The 23,122-nt window shown below is 45.0% G+C and overlaps 1 protein-coding gene across 1 annotated transcript; it reads left to right on the top strand.

The window, feature by feature from the left end:
- The first annotated feature begins 384 nt into the window (after positions 1-384).
- LOC121934648 lies at positions 385-6,357 on the top strand. The gene is made up of 9 exons (XM_042475323.1): positions 385-436; positions 559-641; positions 2,234-2,588; positions 3,175-3,242; positions 3,544-3,628; positions 3,725-3,858; positions 3,961-4,084; positions 4,690-4,862; positions 6,191-6,357. The coding sequence occupies exons 1-9, from the start codon at positions 422-424 to the stop codon at positions 6,252-6,254; spliced, it is 1,101 nt and encodes a 366-aa protein (XP_042331257.1). The 5' UTR covers positions 385-421; the 3' UTR covers positions 6,255-6,357.
- Positions 6,358-23,122: the final 16,765 nt, after the last annotated feature.

Here is a 23,122-nt window from a genome sequence, read left to right as displayed (position 1 = left end):
AACCCTGGGATCTGTAGTTTTTGGTGGCACTAGTGCTCTCTGACAGATAAGGCTCAATTAACTCAAAAGACTAAAAACCCCATGATCCCATACCATTATTGAGGCATGGGCGGTTAAAGCAGTGTCAAAACATACATGATTAATTTTGCAATTGCACTCAACGCAGCCCATAGGGTCCTTTGCCCAACTGCAAAATCCCAGGACTCCCTAGTGCAGAGCAGTCAGTCTCCCAGGGAAACCTCCATCTTTTGTTGACCTTTGCAAGGGCTCCATTGTTGAGTCCATTCTAGAACCTAGGGGAGTCCCTGTGGCTATTGGTGGCTGGGCACTACATTACCGGCCGCTCTGGTGTAGGACTGGTTTGGTGTCTGCAGCCTGCTTTGGTGTGTTTTGGTGCCAAGGAGTCAAGGTCCCAAGAGCGATGGGGATTGGCAGAGTGAGTAGCCCCACTGGCTTTGGAGGAGGAGAGATTAAGTGTAGCAGGGTCAGCTTTGGCCTTGCAAAGCTGGGGACATTGCTCCAGCCAGATGCTAACTGGCCTCTCTGTCTCCTTTCCAGAAAGTCAGGAAAGGGTTGGGAAGGTTATGTTGCTTCGGAAGCTGCCCGGATGTGTTGGACGACGAACCAGGGTCTTTTTTCAGGTACACACACACAAACACACACACATATAGTGGGCCCTTGTTATCCGCCAGGGTTTGGTTCCAGGACACACACACCTTGGATAACAAAATCTGTGGATGCTTAAGTCCCATTAAATACAATGTCATAGTAAAAAGGTGCCCCTTATATAAAATGGGAAATCAAGGTTTGTTATTTATTATTGATGGATCCTAGAGAACCCTGGGATCTATAGTTTTTGGTGGCACTAGCGCTCTCCAAGAGCTAAAGCTCAATTATCTCAAAAGACTACAAACTCCATGATCCCAGGCCATTATTGAGGCATGGGCAGTTAAAGCAGTGTCAAAACATGCATGATTAATTCTGCAAAATCCTTGGTGGCTTAAGTCCCATTAAATACAGTGGCATAGTAAAACGGTGGCCCTTATATAAAATGGGACATCAAGGTTTGTTATTAGGAATGCATACCTTTTGGGAATATTTTCAAGCCGTGGATGCTTGAATCCATGGATTTAAAAATCCGTGGATAAGGAGGGCCTTATCTGCAGTGTGTGACTATGGGTTGGGAGGAGTGATTTCCATGTTAAACTGTGTATTGCTCTGTTGTTGAATGGCAAGGCTTCCGGGTGGGAGGCTATGCAAAGAGGATTAGTGTCTCTTTAATTAGAGATCCATCCTTTGCTGGGAAAAACCTTGACCCTGGCTGGTTTGCATTTGCATTTTGCTGGGTCTTGGTTTTGGTGGTTTTCAGGACTGGCAGCCAAACATGTCACTTACCACTGGTGCACCCATTACGGCATGGGAAAACAGCTGCCATTCAGGACCTGATCCTGGAAGAACAAGCTGACCTGATCTGTATAGGAGAGACCTGGTTGCATGAGGCTGGGGGCACTCTTAGCTTTGCCCACCAGGTCTCTCTGGGGAGGACAGAGCGGGGTCTTGGAGGTGTCTCATCCATAGGGTCGCCATGGGTTGAGATCGACAAACAAATAAGGGGTGCCATTTTATTACCCTGTTGTATATTTTGGGACTTGAGGATACACAGATTTTGATATTAATGGTGGTGGTCCTGGAACCAAACCCCAGCAGATACCAAAGGGCCCACTGTAGTAGTAGTAGTAGTAATAATAATAATAATAATAATAATAATAATACCACGCCATTATATGGGACTTGAGCATCCAAGGATTTTGGTGTCTGGGGAGGAGGGCAATCCTGGAACCAAACCCCATACCAAGGGTAATAATAATAATAATAATAATAATAATAATAATAATAATGAATATCCTTTTCCTGCCCCATTTCAGACCCCATGAACCCATTTCAGACCCCATGAGTGTGTGTGTGTCCTATAACCAGACCCTAGCCCACTGTATTTTAAAAATACTTCCAAACCGTGGACACTTGAATCCGTGGATAAAAAATTCATGTCTATGGAGGGCTGATTGTACAATTATTTCATAGGCCTTGCCTACCTGGAAGCCATTTCTCAGGGTCAATCCGTGTTTGGAGACACAAAGCACAAAGCCTTATGGCCCCCAGTGGGCTGCATTGGTGAACAGGAGGGGTGGCCTGAAGGCCCAAGTTTCATGACCTTTTCTTGCCTTCATTTCAGATTGCTCAAGGAGGAAGCAACTTCCACCAAGGATACCAGCACCCAAAACTTGACCTCAGATTTGGAAGGGTTTCTGCCTTCATCAGAAAGAAAAGAGAGTCCAAAAGAACCTTCCACCAAAGAAGCCAGCACTCACATGTTGGCTTCAGATTTGGAAGCCCTTCTGCCATCCTTGGAAAGAAAAGAGAGGCCAGAAAAAACTTCCATCAAGGACACCAGCACTCAAACTTTGGTGTCAGATTTGGAGGCCCTTCCACCTTTGTTGGAAAGAAAAGAGATGCCCCAAGGAACTTCCATCAAGGAAGCCAGCACTAAGACTGTGATGTCTGATTTGGAGATGCTTCCACCTTCACCGGTAAGAAAAAAGAGCCTTGTTGACCCACAGGGCCGTCATCTTTTCCCATCCTACACGTACTACACAATGCCCAATAGTGTCCTGAGAAGGCACTGTGATCATTGGTCAGGAAGCAAAGGGCCCTGACTCTCAAGAGTGACCAAGCAGCATCCTTTTCTGGTGGTGGTGGTCATCCTATGCTGAAGATGTTGAATAGCACTAGGCCCAGGACAGAACCCCACTAGACACCCCACACTGGTCACTTCTCTTCAGGATGAAGAAGAAGAGGAGCCATGGCTGACCACCCTTTGGGTTCGGCCAGTCAGCTAGTTACTAATCCATGTAACAGTTGCCTTGTCTAGCCCACATTTTACCAGCTTGTTTGCAAGAATGTCATGGGGAACCTGAAATCAAGATATGCGTGACAGCCTTCCTTTCATCTACCAAGCTGGCAATTTTATCAAAAAAAGAGAGATCATATTAGTCTGGCATTAGTCTGCTTGTGAAACCCGTGTTGGCTTTTTGGATTATGGAATTGCTTTCCAAATGGAATGAGACTCTTGTTGACTCTCACTTCTCTCTCTCCCCCAATCCCATTTTTTTAAAGGAAGTAGCTGACCAGGTCTTGGAGAGCGGGGACAGTGAAGAGAGACACCCTTCAACCCCTTGTGAAAGGTAATTTGTTCCCAAATGAGAATAAAATAATAATAATAATAATAATAATAATAATAATTAATAATATCCCATTATACTTAATGGGACTTGAGCATCCATGGATTTTGGTATCCACAGAGAATCCTAGAACCAAACCCCAGAGGATACCAACGGTCCACTGTAGTAGTAGTAGTAGTAGTAGTAGTAGTAGTAATAAATTATTGTTGTTGTTGTTGTTATTATTATTATTATTATTATTATTATTATTATTATTGAGGTCTAAAGGCCCAAATCTCATGGCCTTTTCCTTTCCCCACTTCAGACCTCAGGAGCCAGAAGAACCTGACCGTGGCGAGTGCACTAATCAAAGGCGTGCTGCTTTGGATGCGAAACTTCGCTCGTCCTCAGTAAGGAATGAGATGTTTACTGCCCCTTTTCACAGCTTCCCTACATTCAGCAAATGACAATAATCTAATTCCCCCCTCTTTTTCTTCTTCCCATAGGGAAAGGAAATTCTGCATCGTATTTGTCAGCAAATGCCCAATTATGTCCCCCAAATAGCCCTGGAAATGGCAAACATTCTGGCAGTAAACCATCTGGACCTTGTGATAGACCATTTTTTTGAGTCCTCTGAAAAGTAAGTGGATCACCTTGCTTTCCCCCAAATCCCTCTGGCCTCTTGTCCCTCTCGGGGGCTGGAGGTCCTGCAGGGATTCCACCTCCCTTTTTCTTGTTACAGGGACTGTGAGCGCATGGCACATGCTGTGTTGTGTTCACCCCTCTGTGATGTGGATAAGGCAATACGTATTTTTCTGTGCAAAGTGACTAAATGCTCTTGTATGTTTCAAGAGACAGAAGAGCAGGTAAGGACTGTCATATGATTGCTGACCCTCATAGGACTCTTCTCAAGGTAACAAATGGAAAGGGGTTCCCATCTGTGCCTTTATTATTATTATTATTATTATTATTATTAAACTTTATTTCTAAAGCGCTGTAATTATACACAGCACTGTACAAAGTCGGTAAAATTAAAGAGAATATAAAAGCCTGCCCAAGGCATACACTCTAAGATAGTAACAATTAAAAGAGGAATAGATAAAATTACCATATAGAAAAGAAAAAAAAAACAGATTAAAAACATCAAATATCAAACAAATCACATCACATCAAATATTATCAGACAGCCAGATGACAATCACAAATTCCCTGAGAACGCTTCCCTAAACAATATGGTTTTCAGCTCAGCCTTAAAGCTGGTTAGGGAAGTGATGAGCCGTGCATGCAGAGGAAGAAGGTTCCAGGAATGAGGGGCAGCAAGAGAGAAGGGACGGATCCGGGATGGGGCAGAGGAGATCCTGGGTTGAAAGAGGAGACTTTGGCTACCAGAGCGGAGAGTGTGAGTAGGGATGTAGGGATTGTCTGCAAGATTGGTCCTTTGACTAAGTCTAGAATCTCCTTGTCTGATCAGGTCAAGGCGATCAGAGCTGTCGGCATGATTATCAAACATCACAGCAACGTCAACAAGTTAAAGTCCTGGGCCCCACATTTCTTTGCTGCCTTCTGGTATGCCATGGTTGTTGCAAACCGAAAAATCAAGGAGGAGGAGACCAGCGGGAGCTCCGGAAGCTACCCATCTCCACAGTATGTGTGTTTCTAGCTGCTTGTAATACCCACAGCTTATGTTTGGCCTGTAGTGTTTCCCTCCAGCTCGAGGGTCACACTATCACAGCCCCCAGTTGTCAAGCACATGTGGGTTTGGAGAGGAAGCTGAGGAACAATTCATCTGTTCTGGTCTGGAAGGGCTGTTTATTTATTTTAGAGAGAAACGCGTACACTCCCCATTCCACCCCCTGGTTCCCAACAAGTAACTATCCTAACAAATGAGCCCAAAGGAAAAAGAAAACAGAAACACACGCTCTCACACACTTAGCTTAACTTTCAGGGCTAGCTGTGTTGGTCATTTAGCAAATTCAAACAAAACCCACCAAAGAGTGATTCCTTTATTGGCCAACCGAAATGCTCAATAGACTTGTTGCAAGTTTTCGAAGCGCCATAGGCTTCTTCATCGGGTGCATTTGGAGATGTTAGTCAGATGCCTAACATGTTGTTTCAGTCCTTTGTAAAGACTGAAGGGGAGGATATATCTTTTGCAGGCAGGCTCCCATGGCAAGAGGGAGATTTTCAAAGTCTAGGGAATTTAAAGTCCATTTGCATCTCAAGAGGGACCCCTCTTTTGCAATCCAATAGGTCTCCATTCCAGAAAGGTCACAGGCCTCTTTTTGTAGGCAGAGAACAAGAGATTCCAAGAAGTCTCCATGTTTTTGCATCTTTTGGTGATGAAGAGGTAAAACATGTGAATTCAGTCCAAATTTAAGAAGAAGATATTGTTTTGCCTTGGTTGGAGGTCCCAGTTGCAGGGGACTTCAACCAAGGTAAAACAATTTTGTTTTCTTCTTAAATTTGGACTGAATCCTCATGTTTTATGGACAGATTGGAGGGGAATGTCAGGATGGCAGTGTCCAGGGACAATGTCCAGAGGTAACCCTGGCTCAGGAAGGACCCATGATGATTGAAAGAGACCCCAAGAAGGGCCATCCAGTCCTGCCATGCAGGAACTCACGACCAAAACATCCCCATTGACAGATGGCCATCCAGCCTCTGTTTCAAGACCTCCAAGGAGGGAGACTCCACCACTCTAGGATCCTATGAATTCCTGCATGGCAGAATGGGGTTAGACTGGATTTTTGGGGTCTCTTGTGACTCTATGGTTCTATTCTATGAGTCTGTGTCTCATGATCTGCACCAAGAGGAAGGGCTGGGGCCTGCCTCTCTTCTTTGACTTTGACCTTGCCCCATCAGTGACACAGATGTACCGTTAGAACGATAAATCCTGGGACTATCTATGCAGGGCCAGATCTAGGACTCCAGATGCCCTTGGAGACCTGACAATGGCTCTCTCTTCTTTGCAGAGAAATCACGGAGATTGTTACAACCCTGTTTGAGAGAACGGAGATGATGCACATAGTAACATAGCCTTGTCATCCATGGTGAGCCTGGATCTCCTCAGTCTCTCTCTCTGGGCCTTGGCTTCCCCTGAGGTGCAGTGGTCCCTTCACCCCAAAGTAAAGCGCTTTTTATAAATAAATAAATAAATAAATAAATAAAGTGTCATTTAAATAGCATACCTCCAAGGTGACCCCAAACCCAAACCAGATTTATTTTGGCCTGTCTGTTTGGGCAAATGATAGATAGATAGATAGACAGACAGACAGACAGACAGACAGACAGACAGACAGACAGACAGATGATAGATAGGGCAGATGATATACAAATATAGGAGATAGATGAATAATAGTTCAAATGTATAGGTAGATATAGAGATCAGAGAGAGGGAAAGACATTTGATAGATAGGCAGACTGACAGACAGATAGATATTTGGAAGGATGGATGGATGGATAGATAGATGATAGATAGATAGATAGATAGATAGATGGATAGATCAATATTTGGGTTGATAGATACATAGGTAGACATTTAGGTTCAGTGGTGGGGCATGGGCTCCTCCCCTCTTCCCTCCCCCCTTCCTCCTCTCCTCCTGCACCGCCTGGGAAGGGGGTCAGTCCCCTTGTGGGTGGCCCAACGGTGGCCCAACAGAGGCCGAGGACAGGGGTTTGGAAGGGAGTACCCTTGAGCTGGAAAAGAGCCCCAAGATGGGCCACCTAGTCCAAGCCCCTTCTGCCATGGAGGAACTCTCCATCAAACTGACCATGGGACTGGTGGCCCTCCAGCGTCTGCTTAGAGACCTCCGAGGAAGGAGACTGCGTTGCACTCCGAGGGAACGTCGTCTTCCACTGTCACTCAGTGTCACTCACTGTCAGGACGTTCCTTCTGCTGGTATTCTGGGGGCTTTTTCTCTGGGGCTCTGCCTATAGATGGGGCCCAATGCTGGTTGCAAAACATGCCAAAACATTTGGGAAACAACAGCTAATGTCTGCAAAAGAAGACCAAGGGGAGACCAACGGACCATAGCAGACAGTTTTATGATCATTATTATTGTGTTTTTCTTATTGCAGTTGTTAATTTCTGAGTCATCTAGTTGCTAGCCTTTTAAAAAAAATTATAAGCTTTGTAATAGAATAATAGTTTAGATAGATAGACATAAATAAGCTTTGTTACAGTATTTCATTCTGTATACCTACCTACCTATATATATATATATTTAATACATATTTTCTGTGTGGAATAAACCAAAATTTAAACCTGTTTACTCTCTTTGATGTCTTATTTATTTCCCTCCAATTTAAATTTAAAAAACAGTATACGAAGAAACAACAATAATATTATAATATTATATTATAATAGCAATAATAATTGAAGTAAATAATAATAGCAATAATAATAATATTAAAAGGAGTAAATAAATAAGCATAACAATAATAGCAATAATAATAACATTAAAGAAGTGAATAATAATAATAATAATAATAGCAATAATAATATTAAAAGGAATGAATGAATAAATAATAAACAAAATAATAGCAGCAATAATGATATTAAAAGGAGCAAATAAAATAAAGTAATAATAATAGCAATAATAATAATATTAAAAGGAATATACCCCTCCTTCTTGTGGGCAGAATAAAAAATATCACCAATGTGTATTATTATTGTTTATTTATTTATTTATTTATAAAGCACAGTAAATTTGCACAGTTTCAGACAGGTTTGCCCAGAGTTTGGAGAGGGCTCTTTGGTCCTTCTGCATCCTGGCTGTAAGGATGGCAAGCGGTGGCAGCTTTGTGTCAACTTCGTGACATAAAAAAGGAAAAAAGAAAGAACTTCTCCAAAGATCTGAAATTCAGTTTTTATGCTCTCCTCCAAAGAGGCCTCCAGACAGTGCTCCCTTCTAGCCAAGTGCACATTTTTCCAGCATGACAACTATGGGACTGTTCTTAGAGAGCCGGGAGAGGAACACACACCGAATCCAACCTGAGTTTTGAACTGCAAAACCACAAGGCTTTGGCCATGCCAGGGGTCTTGGGGGGGTTCCTCAGCTGTCTGGCTGGGTTGTCCCCAGGGGACCATCAGACTGCTTGGGCCAATGATGAGAACACTTCCCTTTCCTCTCTGGCCAGAAGAAGCCTTGCTCTTTTTCTGACAGATGCCCAGCCAGGCCCATCCCTCCTTGCCTTGGTTCATCCCCTTCCTTCCTCCCAGCTCCTTCCCCTCCAGCTTCCTTCTCCCTTTTCTGAATCTGAACTCTTTCTTAAGAAGTCAGTGGAGCAGAGAGAGAACTTTCCAGAAGCAGAAAGGTAGGCCAACAGTTGCACACATTTGGTGCACTTGCATGAAATTTTGTATGACATTTTGCATGACATTTTGCTTGCGCTCGAAGGTGGAATGGTAACAAACCAACAACAAAAACCAGGCTACTAATCCTGATGACTGCAAGGACAGGGAAATTGCCTTGTTTCTAATGCCAGGGAACCTGTAGCCTCCAGATTTTCCTAGACTGGGGCTGCTGCCACACTGACAATTTAATGCAGTTTGACACCACTTTCACTGTCAGGCCTCCATCCTATGGAATCCTGGTATTTGTAGTTTGTTGCAGCACCAGAGCTCTCTGACAGAGAATGCGAAATATCTCACAAAGCTACAAATCCCAGAAGCATTGGAAGTTAAGGCAGTGTCAGACTGCATTCATTCTGCAGTATAGACGAAGCCTGTATCTCCCATCATTCCTGATCCCTGACTATTCTGGCTCAGGTTGGAAGGAGTTTGAGTCTAACAGGAGATGGAGGCAGGGTAACCAGAGGCCCTCCTTTCTCCAGGACATGTCCTCCATTTCATCCAAGAGGAATGTCAAAATGTCCTCCATTTGGAGCAGGGCTGAAAAGTGTGAATTTACATTTATCTGAGCATTTTTAGCTTTTATAGGGTTGTGTTCTACATTTTTCTTTTTGTACATTTTGCTTCGCCAGATAAAGATATTAATGTTTTGTGGATTTTGGATGTTTTTGTACTTTGCTGTACGTTTCCAGTGTATATAGGGTCATCCTTGCCCTTGACTGTCAGGGTGAGTCCCTTTCAGAGAGCCATCTCTCTCACTGGGCAAATGGGCCATCTTTCCAGGGTGATGGGTGACTTTGTAGGAGATCCCAGTTGTTCTGGGGAAAATAGGTGGCCATCTCTGCTAGGTTTTCACCCATCGGTCACTTTTCTTCTGGAGATTGGTTACTAGGAAACCATAAAATACTTACTGATGTCAGTGTTTCCATACATTGTGGCTGGGTACAGATGCTGTCTCCAAGAGGGACGACTGAAGATTTTGTTTGGTTTGTTGGTGCTGCTGTTGTTGTCAATACGCACTGCACAACTTTCTCAAATTGCTTCATACTGAGGATGGAAAGAACATGAGATTTGGAAAGAAAAACAAGAACAGACTAAAGATGGGAGCAACTGAAGCTGACAGCTGGGTTCATGCACACCCAGAACCTTTGAGGGTTTGACTTTGCAAAAGTCTGGGTTTAAATCCCTGTGCATTTGATTTTATGAGTGCACAAATAGGTTTGCCATGTTTGTATATGTGTGTGTGTGTGTGTGTGTGTGTGTGTATGGAGGGGGAAGGCTCTCCATCTTCAATACCTATAAGGTGTTGGGGGGGATATTGGGGTACTTTCACCATGGTTTTGGTTTCCAAAAGAGGTCTCTTCTGGGCCCAATTTTATTATTGTTCTTGTTATTTGTTGTGTGCCCCCAAGTCATTTTTTTACCTATTGCAACCCTAAGGCGAACCTGTCATAGGGTTTTCTTGGCAGGTTTCTTCTGAAGAGGATTGCCATTGCCATCCTCTGAGGCTGAGAGAGTGTCACATGCTCAAGGACTTCCAGTGAATTTCCATGGCGAAGCAGGGATTCAACCCCTGGTCGCCAGATTCATAGTCCAACACTCAAACCACTACACCATGCCCGTGTGTGTATATGTTGTGTACCTTCAAGTAGTTTCCGACTTATGGCAACTCTAAGGTGACCCTATCATGGGGTTTTCTTGGCAAGATTTGTTCCGAAGGGGTTTGCCATTGCCTTGTCCTGAGGCTGAGAGAGTGTGGCTTGCCCAAGGTCACCCAATGGGTAGGACCTACAAAATTTGCCCTCAGTGGATATTTTGGAGCATTTGGGAGCATTTTATTTTAATTTTGCAAAAATTGTTTTTGACCCCTTACTACTATTTAGAAATCCTGGTCGCACTAATTCTATAGGATGCTTCACGGTTCCTGGCTGCATCTACATTGCAGAATTATTGCAGTTTGACAGTGCTTTAACTGCTGTGACTCCATGCTATGGAATTGCAGGATTTGTAGGTTTGCGAGATGTTCAACCTTCTCTGTCAGGGAGCTCTGGTGCCACAACAAACTACAAATCCCAGGATTCAATAGCATTGAGCCATGGCAATTAAAGGGGTGTCTCGCTGGATGATTTCTGCAGTGCAGATGCAACCTGAGTCTCAAAGGTGCTACACATCCCTTAGCATACTGTTTTTTTCTAGACAAATTCCAGGCTTCCAAACGATGGATGGAGCCATGAAAGTTAAAGTGGGGTCAAACTGCATTAATTCTGAAGTGTGGCAGCAATTTTGTTCAACTTTTCCATGCCGGGAGATGTTTCACCGGCAGACATAATGTCTCACCAGGACACGGTTTTCATCCAGCGTTCATCCCTGCTCAGACTGTTCGCACTCACATGATGTGGTGGAAGTTCCCAAGATACATTTAAAGGGAACATTTAAAGGAAACTCCATGCTTAGTCACATTCTGAATAAGAAAGGCTGCCCTGAGGCATCAGGGTGAGGTTTGGCTCTGCTGCCTCCCCAGCGCATGGCTGATCATTCCCATCTGTTGCTTTGACATGGCCTGGCCTGAGGAGCATGCAGTGTTTGGAAGTAATGCTGGAGAACTAAGCGGCCGTGGGATGGGTAGAGGAAACACCTCATCCTCCTTTCCTAAGACATGCCCTACATTTCAGCCTTCTGTCCAGGAGGAATTCCAGAATGCGCTCCATTTTGAGCACGGCTAAGAAGCATGAATTGATATTGGTGGCAGCATTTTTAGTTTTTATGTAGTCACGTCCTGCATTTTTGGTCTTGAAGGCCCTACGTTTTATGGAGCCTTGTCCTCCTTTGTGGTTAGGACAGCTGGTCACCCTGCACATATTTCAGAATTGGTGCCACACATATGTATGTTGGTGTGTATGTATATATGTGCATGTGTCTGTGTATTGCTTCTGCAGTGCAAATCCAGCCTGAGTTCAAAAAGTAGTTTGCATTGAATGAACTCATCTGGGGAGAGAGGAGAATAGGGGCCAAAATCTTGCTCTTCCCAGCAGAGTCAGGCAAAAGCAAACTGCTGTAGCTTCTCCTAGCTTGTGCATTCCTCTTTTTGCCGTCTTTAACACCCCATTCTGATGTTGCTTGGCCACACATGTGAAATGTTTGACGGTATATGCCCAAGATTTCCTTCCCCCATTCATTGGCTACCAGAGCCTTCCCAGCAGATTCAGGTAAAAGCAAACTGCTGAGCATTCGCCTAGCTTGGGCATTCCTCCTTTTGCCATCTTCAGCAACACATTCTGATCTTGCTTGGCGATACATCCTGGATTTCGTCTGTGAAATATTTGAAGGTATATGCCCCAAAGTTTCCTCCTCCCATTTACCGGTTACCTGAACCTTCCCAGTGGATTCAGGCAAAAGCAAACTGCTGCACCTTCGCCTGTCTTGTGCGTTCTTCCTTTTGCCACCTTCAGCACCCCATTCTGATGTTCCTTGGCCACACATGTCTTGGTTTGCATCTGTCAAATGTCTGAAGGTATATACTTTTCCTTCCCCCACTCACCTGCTACCTGATCCTTTGAGCTGGAGATGCCAGGGACTGAATCTGGAGCCTTCTGTATATAAAGCAGATGCTCTGCCCCTCCATGCTGGTTCAGCACCATAAAATCTTTTATACAATTGCTTGCAGTGTCACCAGAGATGCACATTCTCATTAGCTATTGCAGTTATGCAAAATTTGAGCCAAACAACCCTGTTCCATGTTTTTCTTTAAGGTTTGGGGGCTTAGCTTGACCGGAGTGTGCCATTTGCGGAGAGGAGAAATGAATTTTTGCTGCTTGGCAGGACTCCCTGTTTCTGGAAGCATCGGTGCTTCAAGTCCTTCCCGGAGAGAAATGATGGCATTCTTGGGAGATCCACTGCAGTGGCTTTGGGAGCCAAACAGTTCCGGCTGCTCTTCCGGAGGGCATTTGAAGAGGGGGGAAAATGACCTGAGATATGGTTTTGTTTTTACATATACAGTTTTTGATTATTGGCTTTTGCAGCTTGGAATGCTTTTAGCATTTTAAACACTCACCACCAGCTTTTGCCCAAGCAGAAAACAAGAGCCATTTTTAAAGCTGTTGCAGATAAAAAAAAAAAATAGCTGCCGGTGGATTTGAAAAGCAGGAGTCCTTCTCTTTGGTTAAAGATTGTCTCACCCAGGTTTGGAAATCTTGCCAAACTGTGGTAAACACCTCTGTTATCTTCCTTTTTTAGCAGGGCAGGGCAGGGCTGTTCAGATAAACACTGAGCAGCAATGGCTGCATGCATTTGGGTTTAGGCTTCATTGTCCTCAGCTGGCACCCAAGTGGCTGGGAGTTCCAGAAGCAACCTTTTGCAGACATAGTTTGCACATGAAGAAAGAGCATTATGCAGAGAGTTATGTATCCTGATCCTGGAACAGAACTTGACCAGCCAGGCCCCACTGGCTGAGGATGTCGGGAGTTGTAGTACAATCCATCTGTAAGTCACTAAGCTTGGAGTAGCGTTCCTGGTCACCTTCTACCTCTCCATTGCTAAACAGGGTCCTTATGCCATAAGAAACCACAGCTATAATTTAACTGGGAATATGCTACATCTGACCATAGTGGGGCAGACTGTGAGCAGATAATTCCTATCTTGTGCAGAATGCTGTCTGGCTGCTGTTAAAAGGTAACCTCAGGGTCCATCCTTCCTTCCATTGTTGTTGTCATGTGCCTTCAAGTTGACTCCAGTTTATGGTGACCATCTTATAGGGTTTTCTGCAAGACATTTGCAAGGCTTTTTGCACCAGGGCCCATGTTTATTCAGTGTCGTCCCTCCACCCAAAACAACAACTACAACAACCCCAATTGCTTGGTCAACAGTACAGCCAACATAATCCTTCTTGCACAATCCTGATAAGGATGCTATCCTTGAACAATGTCCAGAAAAGCACAATTGGTGGTGCAAGGGTGTTTACTCCAGGGAAAGACATCTTTGGATAACAACTTCAAAATGCTCCAATCCACACTGCAGCAATTAATCCAGTTTGAGAGACGCTGGAATTGCCCTGGCTCAATCCTAGGGAATTCTGGGAACTGTAGTTTTGGGAGACATTGAGCTTTCTCTGCCAGAGAGTGAGCTCTGGTGCCACAATGACTTGCAATTCCTCAGGAGTCCTTAGCAGTCAAAAGCTGTCAAAAGTGGATTCATTGTTGCAGTGTGTTTTGGACCTCCAAAAGTGTTGCAAGATCCCTTGCTTTGACAGGGCTAGGGCTTTGCATCAGACGCTTTCGGAGGGAGTTTGGAAAGCAGAGGCGCAGTTGGAGAGGGAAAAGTTGGCAACCCTCCCTGCCAAAGATGCTGCTGGCCCTCCCCTTGGCAAGGCTGGACTTCGCCCTGCTGCCGCACCTGCTGCCTGCCTCTCGATCCGCCTTGGCTGGAGCTAGAGGAGCGGAGAGCCCTTGGCCTCCTTCCAGGGGAGATCCAGGGGGCCTCAGCCCAGGAGACCCGGACCATGGGGGGCTTCCAGAGCAGGAGGGAGCCCCAGAGCCCCCCGGAGAGCCCTCCTCCTCCTCCTGCTACCTCCAAGCCAAAGGATGAGGAGAGTCCCTGCACCAAGAGCCTCCGGAGGGCTGGGTGAGTGGAGCAAAGGGGGGAAGGAGAGAGAATGAGGCTGAGAGAGTGTGACTTGCTCAAGGTCACCCAGGGGTCTGGGGCCAAGAGGCTCTGAAGGGTTAGGTGAGTGGAGGAAGGAGGATGGAGGGGGGCTGAGAGAGTGTGACTTGCCCAGGGGGTCTGGGTACCCCAAGAAACTCTGAAGGATTGGGTGAGTGGGGGAAAGGGAAAAGAAGAGGCTGAGAGAGTGTGACATGCCAAAGGTGACCCAAGGAATCTGGGTACCAAGAGACTCTGAAGGGCTGGGTGAGTGGAGGAAAGGGGATTTAGAGCGAGGAAAGAGGCTGAGAGAGTGTGACTTGCCCATTGGCACCCAGGGGGTCTGGGTACCAAGAGACTCTGAAGGGTTGGATGAGTGGAGGAAGGAGAATGGAGAGAGAGAGAGAGAGAGAGAAAGGCTGAGAGAGTGTGACTTACTCAAGTTGACCCAAGGGGTTTTTCATGACCCTGGTCTCCAGAGTCCTAGTCCAAAACTCAAATATTTTAAAATAAAATTACTAAAGAATTTATGGCTGCAAGGCTGCATCTGCAGTGCAGAAATAATGCAGCTGGACATCACTTCAACTGCCTTGGCTCCATCCTACAGAAGCTCGGGACTTGTAGTTTGGGGAGGCACCAGCACTCTTGGCTAGTTGTTGTTGTTGTTGTTGTTGTTGCTGCTGTGTGCCTTCAATTATGGCAACCCTAAGGTGAACCTATGGTGGGGTTTTCTTGGCAAGGTTTGTTCAGAGGGGATTTGCCCTTGGCTTCTTCTGAGGCTGAGAGTGAGTGACTTTCCCAAGGTCACCAGTGGGTTTCATGGCTGAGGTGCGACTCAAACCCTGGTCTCCAGAGTCATAGTCCAACACTCAAACCACTATGGCTTTCTGGCCCATTATATTCCTGCAAGGGTGCGTCTACACTGAAGAAATAATGCAGTTTGACCCCACTTTAACTGCCATGGCTCCATCCGACAGAAGCTTGGGATTTGTAGTTTTGGGAGGCACCAGCACTCTTTGGCAGGGAAAGCTCAAGACCTTATCAAACTGTGAACCCCAGGATTCCAGAGGATGGAGCTACAGCATTTTAAATTGACGTCCAACTGCATTATTTCTACAGTGTGGATGCACCCTTCAAGCAGCTAAAATTAATTCAATTGCACCTTGGAAATGCCTAGGATTAGTACTTCTATTGATTTCTGAAGCAAAGGGTTGGTAGGGAGAAGGTGGCACCTTTGGCCAAGTGGGCTCCTACTATGCTGCAGAAGTTGATACCAAAGGCAAGGTTGGTCCAAAACACACTGCAGAAATAATCCAGTTGGAGACCCCTTTAACTGCTTTGGCTCAGTGCTAGAGAATCCCGGGAATTGTAGTTTGTTATGGCCCCAGAGCTCTCTGGCAGAGAAGGCTAAAATAGTTCACAAAACTACAAATCCTAGATTTTTCCTAGCATTGAGCCAGGGCAGTTAAAGTGGTCTCAAACTGGGGTTATTTCAGCAGTGTGTTTTGGTACATTGTCATCTTTATGGGACCACAAGGTTCTTGGTTGTTTTAGCAAAGGCTGCATCTGTTGCAGAAATAATGTGGGTTCACCTTCCTTGGCTCCATTCTCTAGCAAACAGGAGTTGTGGTCCGAAAAGGGAAATCTTTCCAAAATTTGGAAATGTGGACATATTTTCCCCACCAAACAGGCAGGAATAAGCTACAGTACATCAGATTTCAGCTAATACTGGGCTAGATACACCAACCGTCGGATGATTTGGCACAAGATAATTTCCTATACAGTATTCCTCTCTCATCTGCTCACTTTCTGTTATGACCCAGGAACCTGGGAAGTCTTCCAAGAAAAGAAGGGAAAACAGCTAGCCCTGTACTATCTCTGCCTTTCCTGCTTGACCAGAATTTAGTCAGACCTGCTTGACCAGGATTTGGAAAACTGTTTTTAAAAGTAAAATAAAAATGTGCCCGCTAGTTGGCATAAAGCGCTTTTAAAAGCAAGTTGTTGTCAGTTACAAAATGCAAGCATTGCTTACTGTGTTTGTTGCTTAAAGAGGGGAAAAACAGGATTGACAAGGGAATAGCCCAGCGCATGAGATATGAAAATGCTTCTCTAAATGACTATACGTTTAAATTTGGTACCACGACACAACATTGTGTTGTGTGCCTTCAAGTCATTTCTGATGTATGGCAACCCTATGGTAACCCCGTCATGGGGTTTTCTTGGCAAGTTTCTTCAGAGGGGGTTTGCCACTGCCATCTTCGGAGGCTGAGAGAGTGTGGCTTTGCGCAAGGTTGCCTGGTGGGTTTCCATGGCTGAGCCAGGATTCAAACCCTGGTCTCTGGAGTCATATAGTACAATGCTCAAACCACTACACCACACTGGTTCTCAAAATAGCACCCACCACTTATACTTGAAGTAGAACTGTCCCTTGTTATGTATCTTCAAGTCCTTTCCGACTTATGGCGACCCTATCACAGGATTTTTTTGGCAGGAGTTGTTCAGAGGAGACTTGCCATTGCCTTCTGAGGCTGAGAGTGTGTGACTCGCCCAAGGTTTCACAGTGGGTTTCAGGACCATGCTGAGAAGCGAACCCTGAGTCAGAGCCCAACACTCAAACCACTATGCCATGCTGGCTCTTGGTGAAATAATAGCCCTGTTTAAATATTGAAAGGGATGTTCTATTCAGGATGGAGCAAGCTTGTTTTCTGCTGCTCCAGAGAACAGGACCCGGAACCATGGATGCAAACTGCAGGGAAAGAGATTCCACCTCAACATTAGAAGACTGTAAGAGCTGTTTTGCAATGCAATACACTGAGTGGAGTCTCCTTCTTTGGCGGTTTTTCAACAGAGGCTGGATGGCCATCTTTTGGGAGTGCTTTAAGTGTGTCTTCCTGCATGGAGCATGGCAGAATGGGGTTAGACTGGATGACTGGTCTCTTCCAACTATGTGGCTAGATCAAAGCTTGTGACAGCTAACTATGGCTAAGCTCTGTGCAGTGCTCATACATTTGTAAACCAAGACACTATAAATGTCCATATCTCTGTTCTCAAAAGGAACGGGAACATTTAACTCCTAGCACCAACCTGGCTAGGTGAGGAATGGATGGCATAAAATAAGTGAATTTTTTATATATATATATATAACACACACACACCCTCAGCTCTTCCATCTGCTTCCTGCCTTGTCTTTCTGCCAAGTGAAGCTATATGTTCAGAGACGTCTGTTGTGCAAAGAGGTCACATTCACACCTACATGCTTTAATGCATGTTCAGGTGTGGCGTATACTGTCTTCCTCAACCTGGCGCCTTTCAGATGCACCGGACCACAGTTTCCATCATCTATGCCCCCTTTCTCATGTTGGCTGGGTGTAACGAGACTTATAGTCCAACCTATCTGGAGAGCACTTATTTTGGGAAGGCCGCTTATCCCATTGTCCCTAAATTATAGGGTTTCGACTCATGCCAAGTGTATATTGGTCTCTATTTATCTATTTCTTTTTTTGAAAAAGTACATACTTAATTTCTGTTGAGATTGTATCACGGAAGATCTTGCAATCATTGCAAAACGTTCTAGGATAAACCAGATGTATTTATTTATTTTGTTGCACACAGCGCTGTGGCAAGAGGAAACTACCCCAGGCCACTCCTGTCCTGCCTTAAACAACCACAATAAAACAACAGGGTTTTTTTGTCTGCAGCCTTACCCAATTGTCTCCTTCCTGGGAAGCAAAATGAGAACTTCAGCCACAGGTAAACACACCTGACCTAACCCGTGTTTGCATTTTTATTAAAGGTACACACAGTTAGCTGACGTCACTGGGCTGCAGCGCAATTGGAGAAATGTAGATCTCCAGATGTTGTTGGCGTGCAACTCCCATCAGCCTTAGATGGTGTACCCAGTTCAGATGGATGGTGGGAGATGAAGTCCAAAATAAAGCCAAAGATTGCACACACCTGGGCTAGACTGGCATGATCAGTACTTGATGCTGAATTTATTCTGTGGGAGATCTCAGTGGGTGGCAGGGACAAGTATAAGCATTAACAAAGCTTCTCACAAAGAAGCTCCTTGGTGCAAACTCTTTTTACATCTGCCCAACCTCCACTTTCTTTTTTATCCTTAATCTATCTGCAGTTGGTTTAGCAGCATTGGCATAGGAAGAGTGATGGAAGAGGGTTGGAGAAACACAGGTCTAATCTGTACTGCAGAAATAATGCTGCTTGACACTGCTTTAACTGCCATGGCTCCATTTTCTGGCTTCCTGGGATTTGTAGTTTGTTTTAGCACCAGAGGTCTCTGACGGAGAAGGTGAAACATCTCACAAAACTACACATCCCCAAATTCCATAGCATTGAGCCACAACACTTAAAATGGTGTCAAACTGGGTTATTTCTGCAGTGCAGATTAGACCATAGTCAGTGTCGGGTTTTAGCAGTGTTGCAACAGTTTGAGTGTTGGACTATGATTCTGGAGAGCAGGGTTCCAATCACCACTGAGCCATGGATACTCAGTGAGTGACATTGGGCAAGTCACTCTCAGCCTCAGAGGACAGCAATGGCAAAGACTAACCCCCTCTGAAAAAACATGCCAAGAAAACCCCATGATAGGTTCACCACGACTTTAAGGAACATAACAACATAAAGAGAAGGACCCTTACTTTTGATCCCATTTCCCTCTCTGGATTAATTTGGAATAAACTTATACAGGTTGAGCCTCCCTGATCCGAAACGCTCAGGACCAGAAGTTCTTGTTAAATCTGACATGCTATTAATTTGGTGCAAACAATCTGGAATCGCAACAAGGATCTCCTCTGAGGGCAGTGGAGAGTCGGATGCATTCCTTTGCCTTCTTAAGGCTTACTCCTGAATAATAGCATTTCTGTCCTTCCTTGTACATTGTATGATTTGGGTCCTTTTTCTCAAGGACCTCTCTATTGCCTGTCTCCTAGCAACCGGATGCGGATGACAATGGCTTTGCAGAGGGAAGGAAATGCCATTTTCCTTAAATCAGAGCATCTCCTTCCAGCTGGAGAGATCTTTCAGTGGGATGTGGGCATTTGTGTGCATTTGGGCAATGCATGCAAAAATGTGGCCGCGGCTGTGTAAATCCGGTGCATTTTTAGGTATAATGCCATGACTTCCCATTTTACCATCCTGTAATGCTTTGAGCATTGGACCACAACTCTGGAGATCAGGATTCGAATCCCAGCTGTGCCATGGAAACCCAGTGGGTTTCCTTGGACAAGTCACATGCTCTTGGCCTCAGAGGATGGCAATGGCAAACCCCCTTTGAACAAATCTTGCCAAGAAAACTCCATGGCCTTAGGGTCGCCATAAGTAAAAAATGACTTGGAGGCACACAATGACAACAAAAGACTTCTAGCCTGTGGTGTGCTTACTCAGAAATAAGCTTTTGAGTTGAACAGGCTCCATTTCTAAGTTTAGAAAAATGCATAGCGTTGCCGCCAGGGTTTCATCTTTATGAATCTCATGACAGCAACCCCATGGTTGCCATAAGTCAAAAATGACGTGGAGGCACACAACAACAAGAAGAGACTTATGGCCCGTGGTGTGCTGCTTTTGAGTTGAACGGGCCCTATTTCCAAGCTTAGAAAAATGCATAGCGTTGTCGCCAGGGTTTCATCTTTATGAATCTCGTGACGGTAGCCTTTCTCCTCCTCTGTTTGTTCCCAGGCTTCCTCGCCACCGCAATCGGGCCTCTTTCCACTCCACGTTTCTTAGCAACTGCAAAAAATGTTATGTAACCAGGGTGACTGCACAACTCCATGCGAAAGGATGTGCCAGCAAGGATAAGCCAGGAGTGCACATCGGAGGGGCTTGATTTCAGTGGTTCAGACCCCCAAATCACACCTTTCTCTGTGGGACTCTAGAGAAGGAAATGTCTCCCTCTCCCAGCTTTTTCCTTTGGAAAAGTCCTCTCAAAGCTCCCTCTCGTGAGTTTTGGATCCCATGCTCCCCAACAAAAGAGAAATGGTACCATTTAACCTGATCGAACTCAAGACAGTTCTTCCTTTGTGCCGCCACAACCAAAATCCATTGCAAGATTAAAAGATATCTTTAATTAAAGAAGATAAAGAAGGCCTAGTGTTCACATTAGGATGAACCAGATTGTCATGTGATGATTTCTGGCTGGTTTAGCCCAGATCCATCCATCCATCCATCCCTGTAAAGAACCATGGTTTGTTGTTAACCTGCAGACCACAATTAGCAGTGTTGGTCTGTTGTTGGCTCATAAGTACCAGTTTGTGGAAACTATGGCTTGTTGTTTATTACATCTGAATGGTGGATCATGGCTGGACCCTGGCTTGCTTCCCCAGCTTTCCATTCCAGTACTGGAGATGCAAGAAAGGAAAGGAGAGAAATGGACCAGAAATGGGGAAAACAAACAGTGGCTTGTTCTGACTTTTGCAGGATAATTCATGGCTAAAGCATGGCTAACATATATTGTATTGAGCCCTAAATGAGAATGTAGCCATGGTGCAATGAGGATGCCACGTTGGTGCCAAAATCAGATTCAGTGAGTGAATAAGAAAGCTTGGGTATAGGTAATAGAGTTGTATACAGTGAGCCTTTTAGAGATTAGAGAAGTAATCCAACTTGGCACCATTGTAACTGACATGGGTCAGTGCTATGGAATTCTGGGAACTGTGGTTTGTTGTGGCCCCATTGCTTTCTGAGAGAGAAGGCTAAATGTCTCGCAAAACTACAATTCCCAGAATTGCTGTCTTATGCCATTGTCTTGCTCTCTACCAAATGGTACAGACTGCCCTATTCTTTCTATGGCCAGAAGAAAGTTTTGGAACATGTGAAGGAAATGGAGATGCCACCTTGTATTAAACTGCAGCAAGTTCAGTCTTTTCTAAACTCAGTAGGAGATTACGTGCATAAATACTAAACTCAGTACAGTATGTACATCAACTCCATATGAACATAAGTCCCAGGGTTCCTTTGCTTGCAGTTGTAGTGTTGGGTGTTCTTGATCATTGATAACATTTGTCTCTTGTTGCCTGAGCACACTCTGATGTGGCCCAGCCACGTGTCCCGGTTTTTATCGCGAAACGTCGGAAGGTGCGCTGCCCTCTCTCCTGGCCTCTTCTCTAGCTTACCTGGCTAGAGGCCACCATCTTGGCAGTGCTCAATCTGTGGCCTTCTGACAATGGAAGGACTATACTCATCTCCTTTTCCTTACTTGGCGCCAGTTCCTCCTGGTCTTCTTCCAGCAAACACTGGCGTTTGGGGTTTTTAAAAAAGGGGTTTGCAGAGCTGCAATCCTTGGCAACCGGGAGATGCCCTGTGGCAGCATCTGCTGGTCTTTTGGACTTTTGCAGTGTGCTCTGCAAGGCTTTTGGAGCTCTTAAATGCACCTCTGTGATCCAGAGTGCCTGGCAGATGTTCAGGATGAATAAGACGTTCTCTGAAAAAAGGCTTTTACCCCAAAATACTGATTCAGATATCTGCCTTATTAGCCTCAGAAAGTCAGGGGATGTGACTCTTTGCACTGAAATGCATATGGATACTCTGCCCAGAATTGGCGTTTTCGGCACAAAACAACTAGTTTCCTGCTCAGGGAAACATGTTTTCTGCATTGTATGCTTTCAGTGCAGAAAATCTGTATTTCTGTGCAGGTGTAGATGACAAAAGACTTTGTAAAGTGTAAAGTGTGAAGAACCTCACAGTGGTGTCACTCTGCCTTGTGCGATTTCTCAACTGTTTGGGCAGGAAGATGGTTTTTATTTTGGGAAGTCAAAGTCAAACCTTTTTTGACTTGTGGTGTCCAGAACTGGAGACAGTATTCCAGGTGAGGCCTGACCAAGGCAGAATAGAGTGGCACTGTTACTTCCCTTGATCTAGACACTATACTCCTATTGATGCAGCCTAGAATCGCATTGGTCTTTTTAGCTGCTGCATCACACTGACGCTCTTTCTATACTAGCCTCCTGGCATTTTTTGACCTTCTTACAAATTCTTGTGCAAGGACAAAGGAGTACCATCAATGGATCTGGAGATCCACCCGGCATACATTTCAGGCTGAAATGCACAAAAAGAAACAAGAGACCGGGAGGGAAAAGATACCATTGACATTGTCTCCTTTGGCCTCATCCACCCTGCCAACATTTTCGGATAATCCTGTATCCAGTTCTGTCTTGAAAGTGCCTTCGGTTGTTTTTTGCTTCAACTTATCCTTGACTTATTTACATTCTTGGCTTTCTGCTGCTCCCACACACTTAGGCAATACACTTCCTTCCTTCGCCTTGCTGTGCGGATGTGTGTGTATTTGTGTGTGTTCTTACACAAGATTAGTGGGCAGTTGCAAAGAAGATGGATGAAAAATTCAGTGCTGGCTATATATTCGGTTTATTTCCTGTCTTTCTTCAAGGGCTGGGATGCAAAGCAACTTAGTATTAGCAGTATTATCAGCACCAGAAGGCTTAAATACTTCTGTCCTGATCCTGTCAGATCTTGGAAGCTAAACAGGGTCAGCCCTGGTTAGTACTTGGACAGGGTGCCTAGATGTCCTCCTTTTCCGGGACAGGTCCTACGTTTCCACCTTCTGTCTAGGAGGAATCCCAAAATGTCCTCCCGGACTTTCTAGCAGCTCCAAAGGGCAGTGAGTGGTCCATGAACAGAGTGCAAAGAGTCCGTCAAGTCACCAATGGCTCTCCTTTGCAAAGAAAGCTGGGATCTATAGTTCAGTGAGGCTGCTGAAAAGGATCCCTGGCCAGCCTCCTTCCCAAGAACTAGGTTTTCCCCAGTAAAAAGTGTCAAATATAGCTAAGCCCTGGTTTAGTAGTGATTCGACTGTTGGACTACCACTTTGGAGAGCAGGGTTCAAATCCCACCAGGTGACTTTGGGCAAGTCACACTGTCTCAGCCTCAGGGGAAGCCAAGGGCAAACCTC

Source organism: Sceloporus undulatus, chromosome 6 (genome assembly GCF_019175285.1).
Source record: "Sceloporus undulatus isolate JIND9_A2432 ecotype Alabama chromosome 6, SceUnd_v1.1, whole genome shotgun sequence".
NCBI lineage: Eukaryota > Metazoa > Chordata > Lepidosauria > Squamata > Phrynosomatidae > Sceloporus > Sceloporus undulatus.
This window is presented reverse-complemented; position numbering and strand designations above follow the sequence as displayed.

Excerpts from the sequence above, each read along its gene's own strand:
- LOC121934648 (XM_042475323.1), top strand. Across the intron at positions 3,629-3,724 it reads CGAAACTTCGCTCGTCCTCA|GGAAAGGAAATTCTGCATCG; the intron begins GTAAGGAATGAG and ends TTCTTCCCATAG. Across the intron at positions 3,859-3,960 it reads TTTTTTGAGTCCTCTGAAAA|GGACTGTGAGCGCATGGCAC; the intron begins GTAAGTGGATCA and ends TTCTTGTTACAG.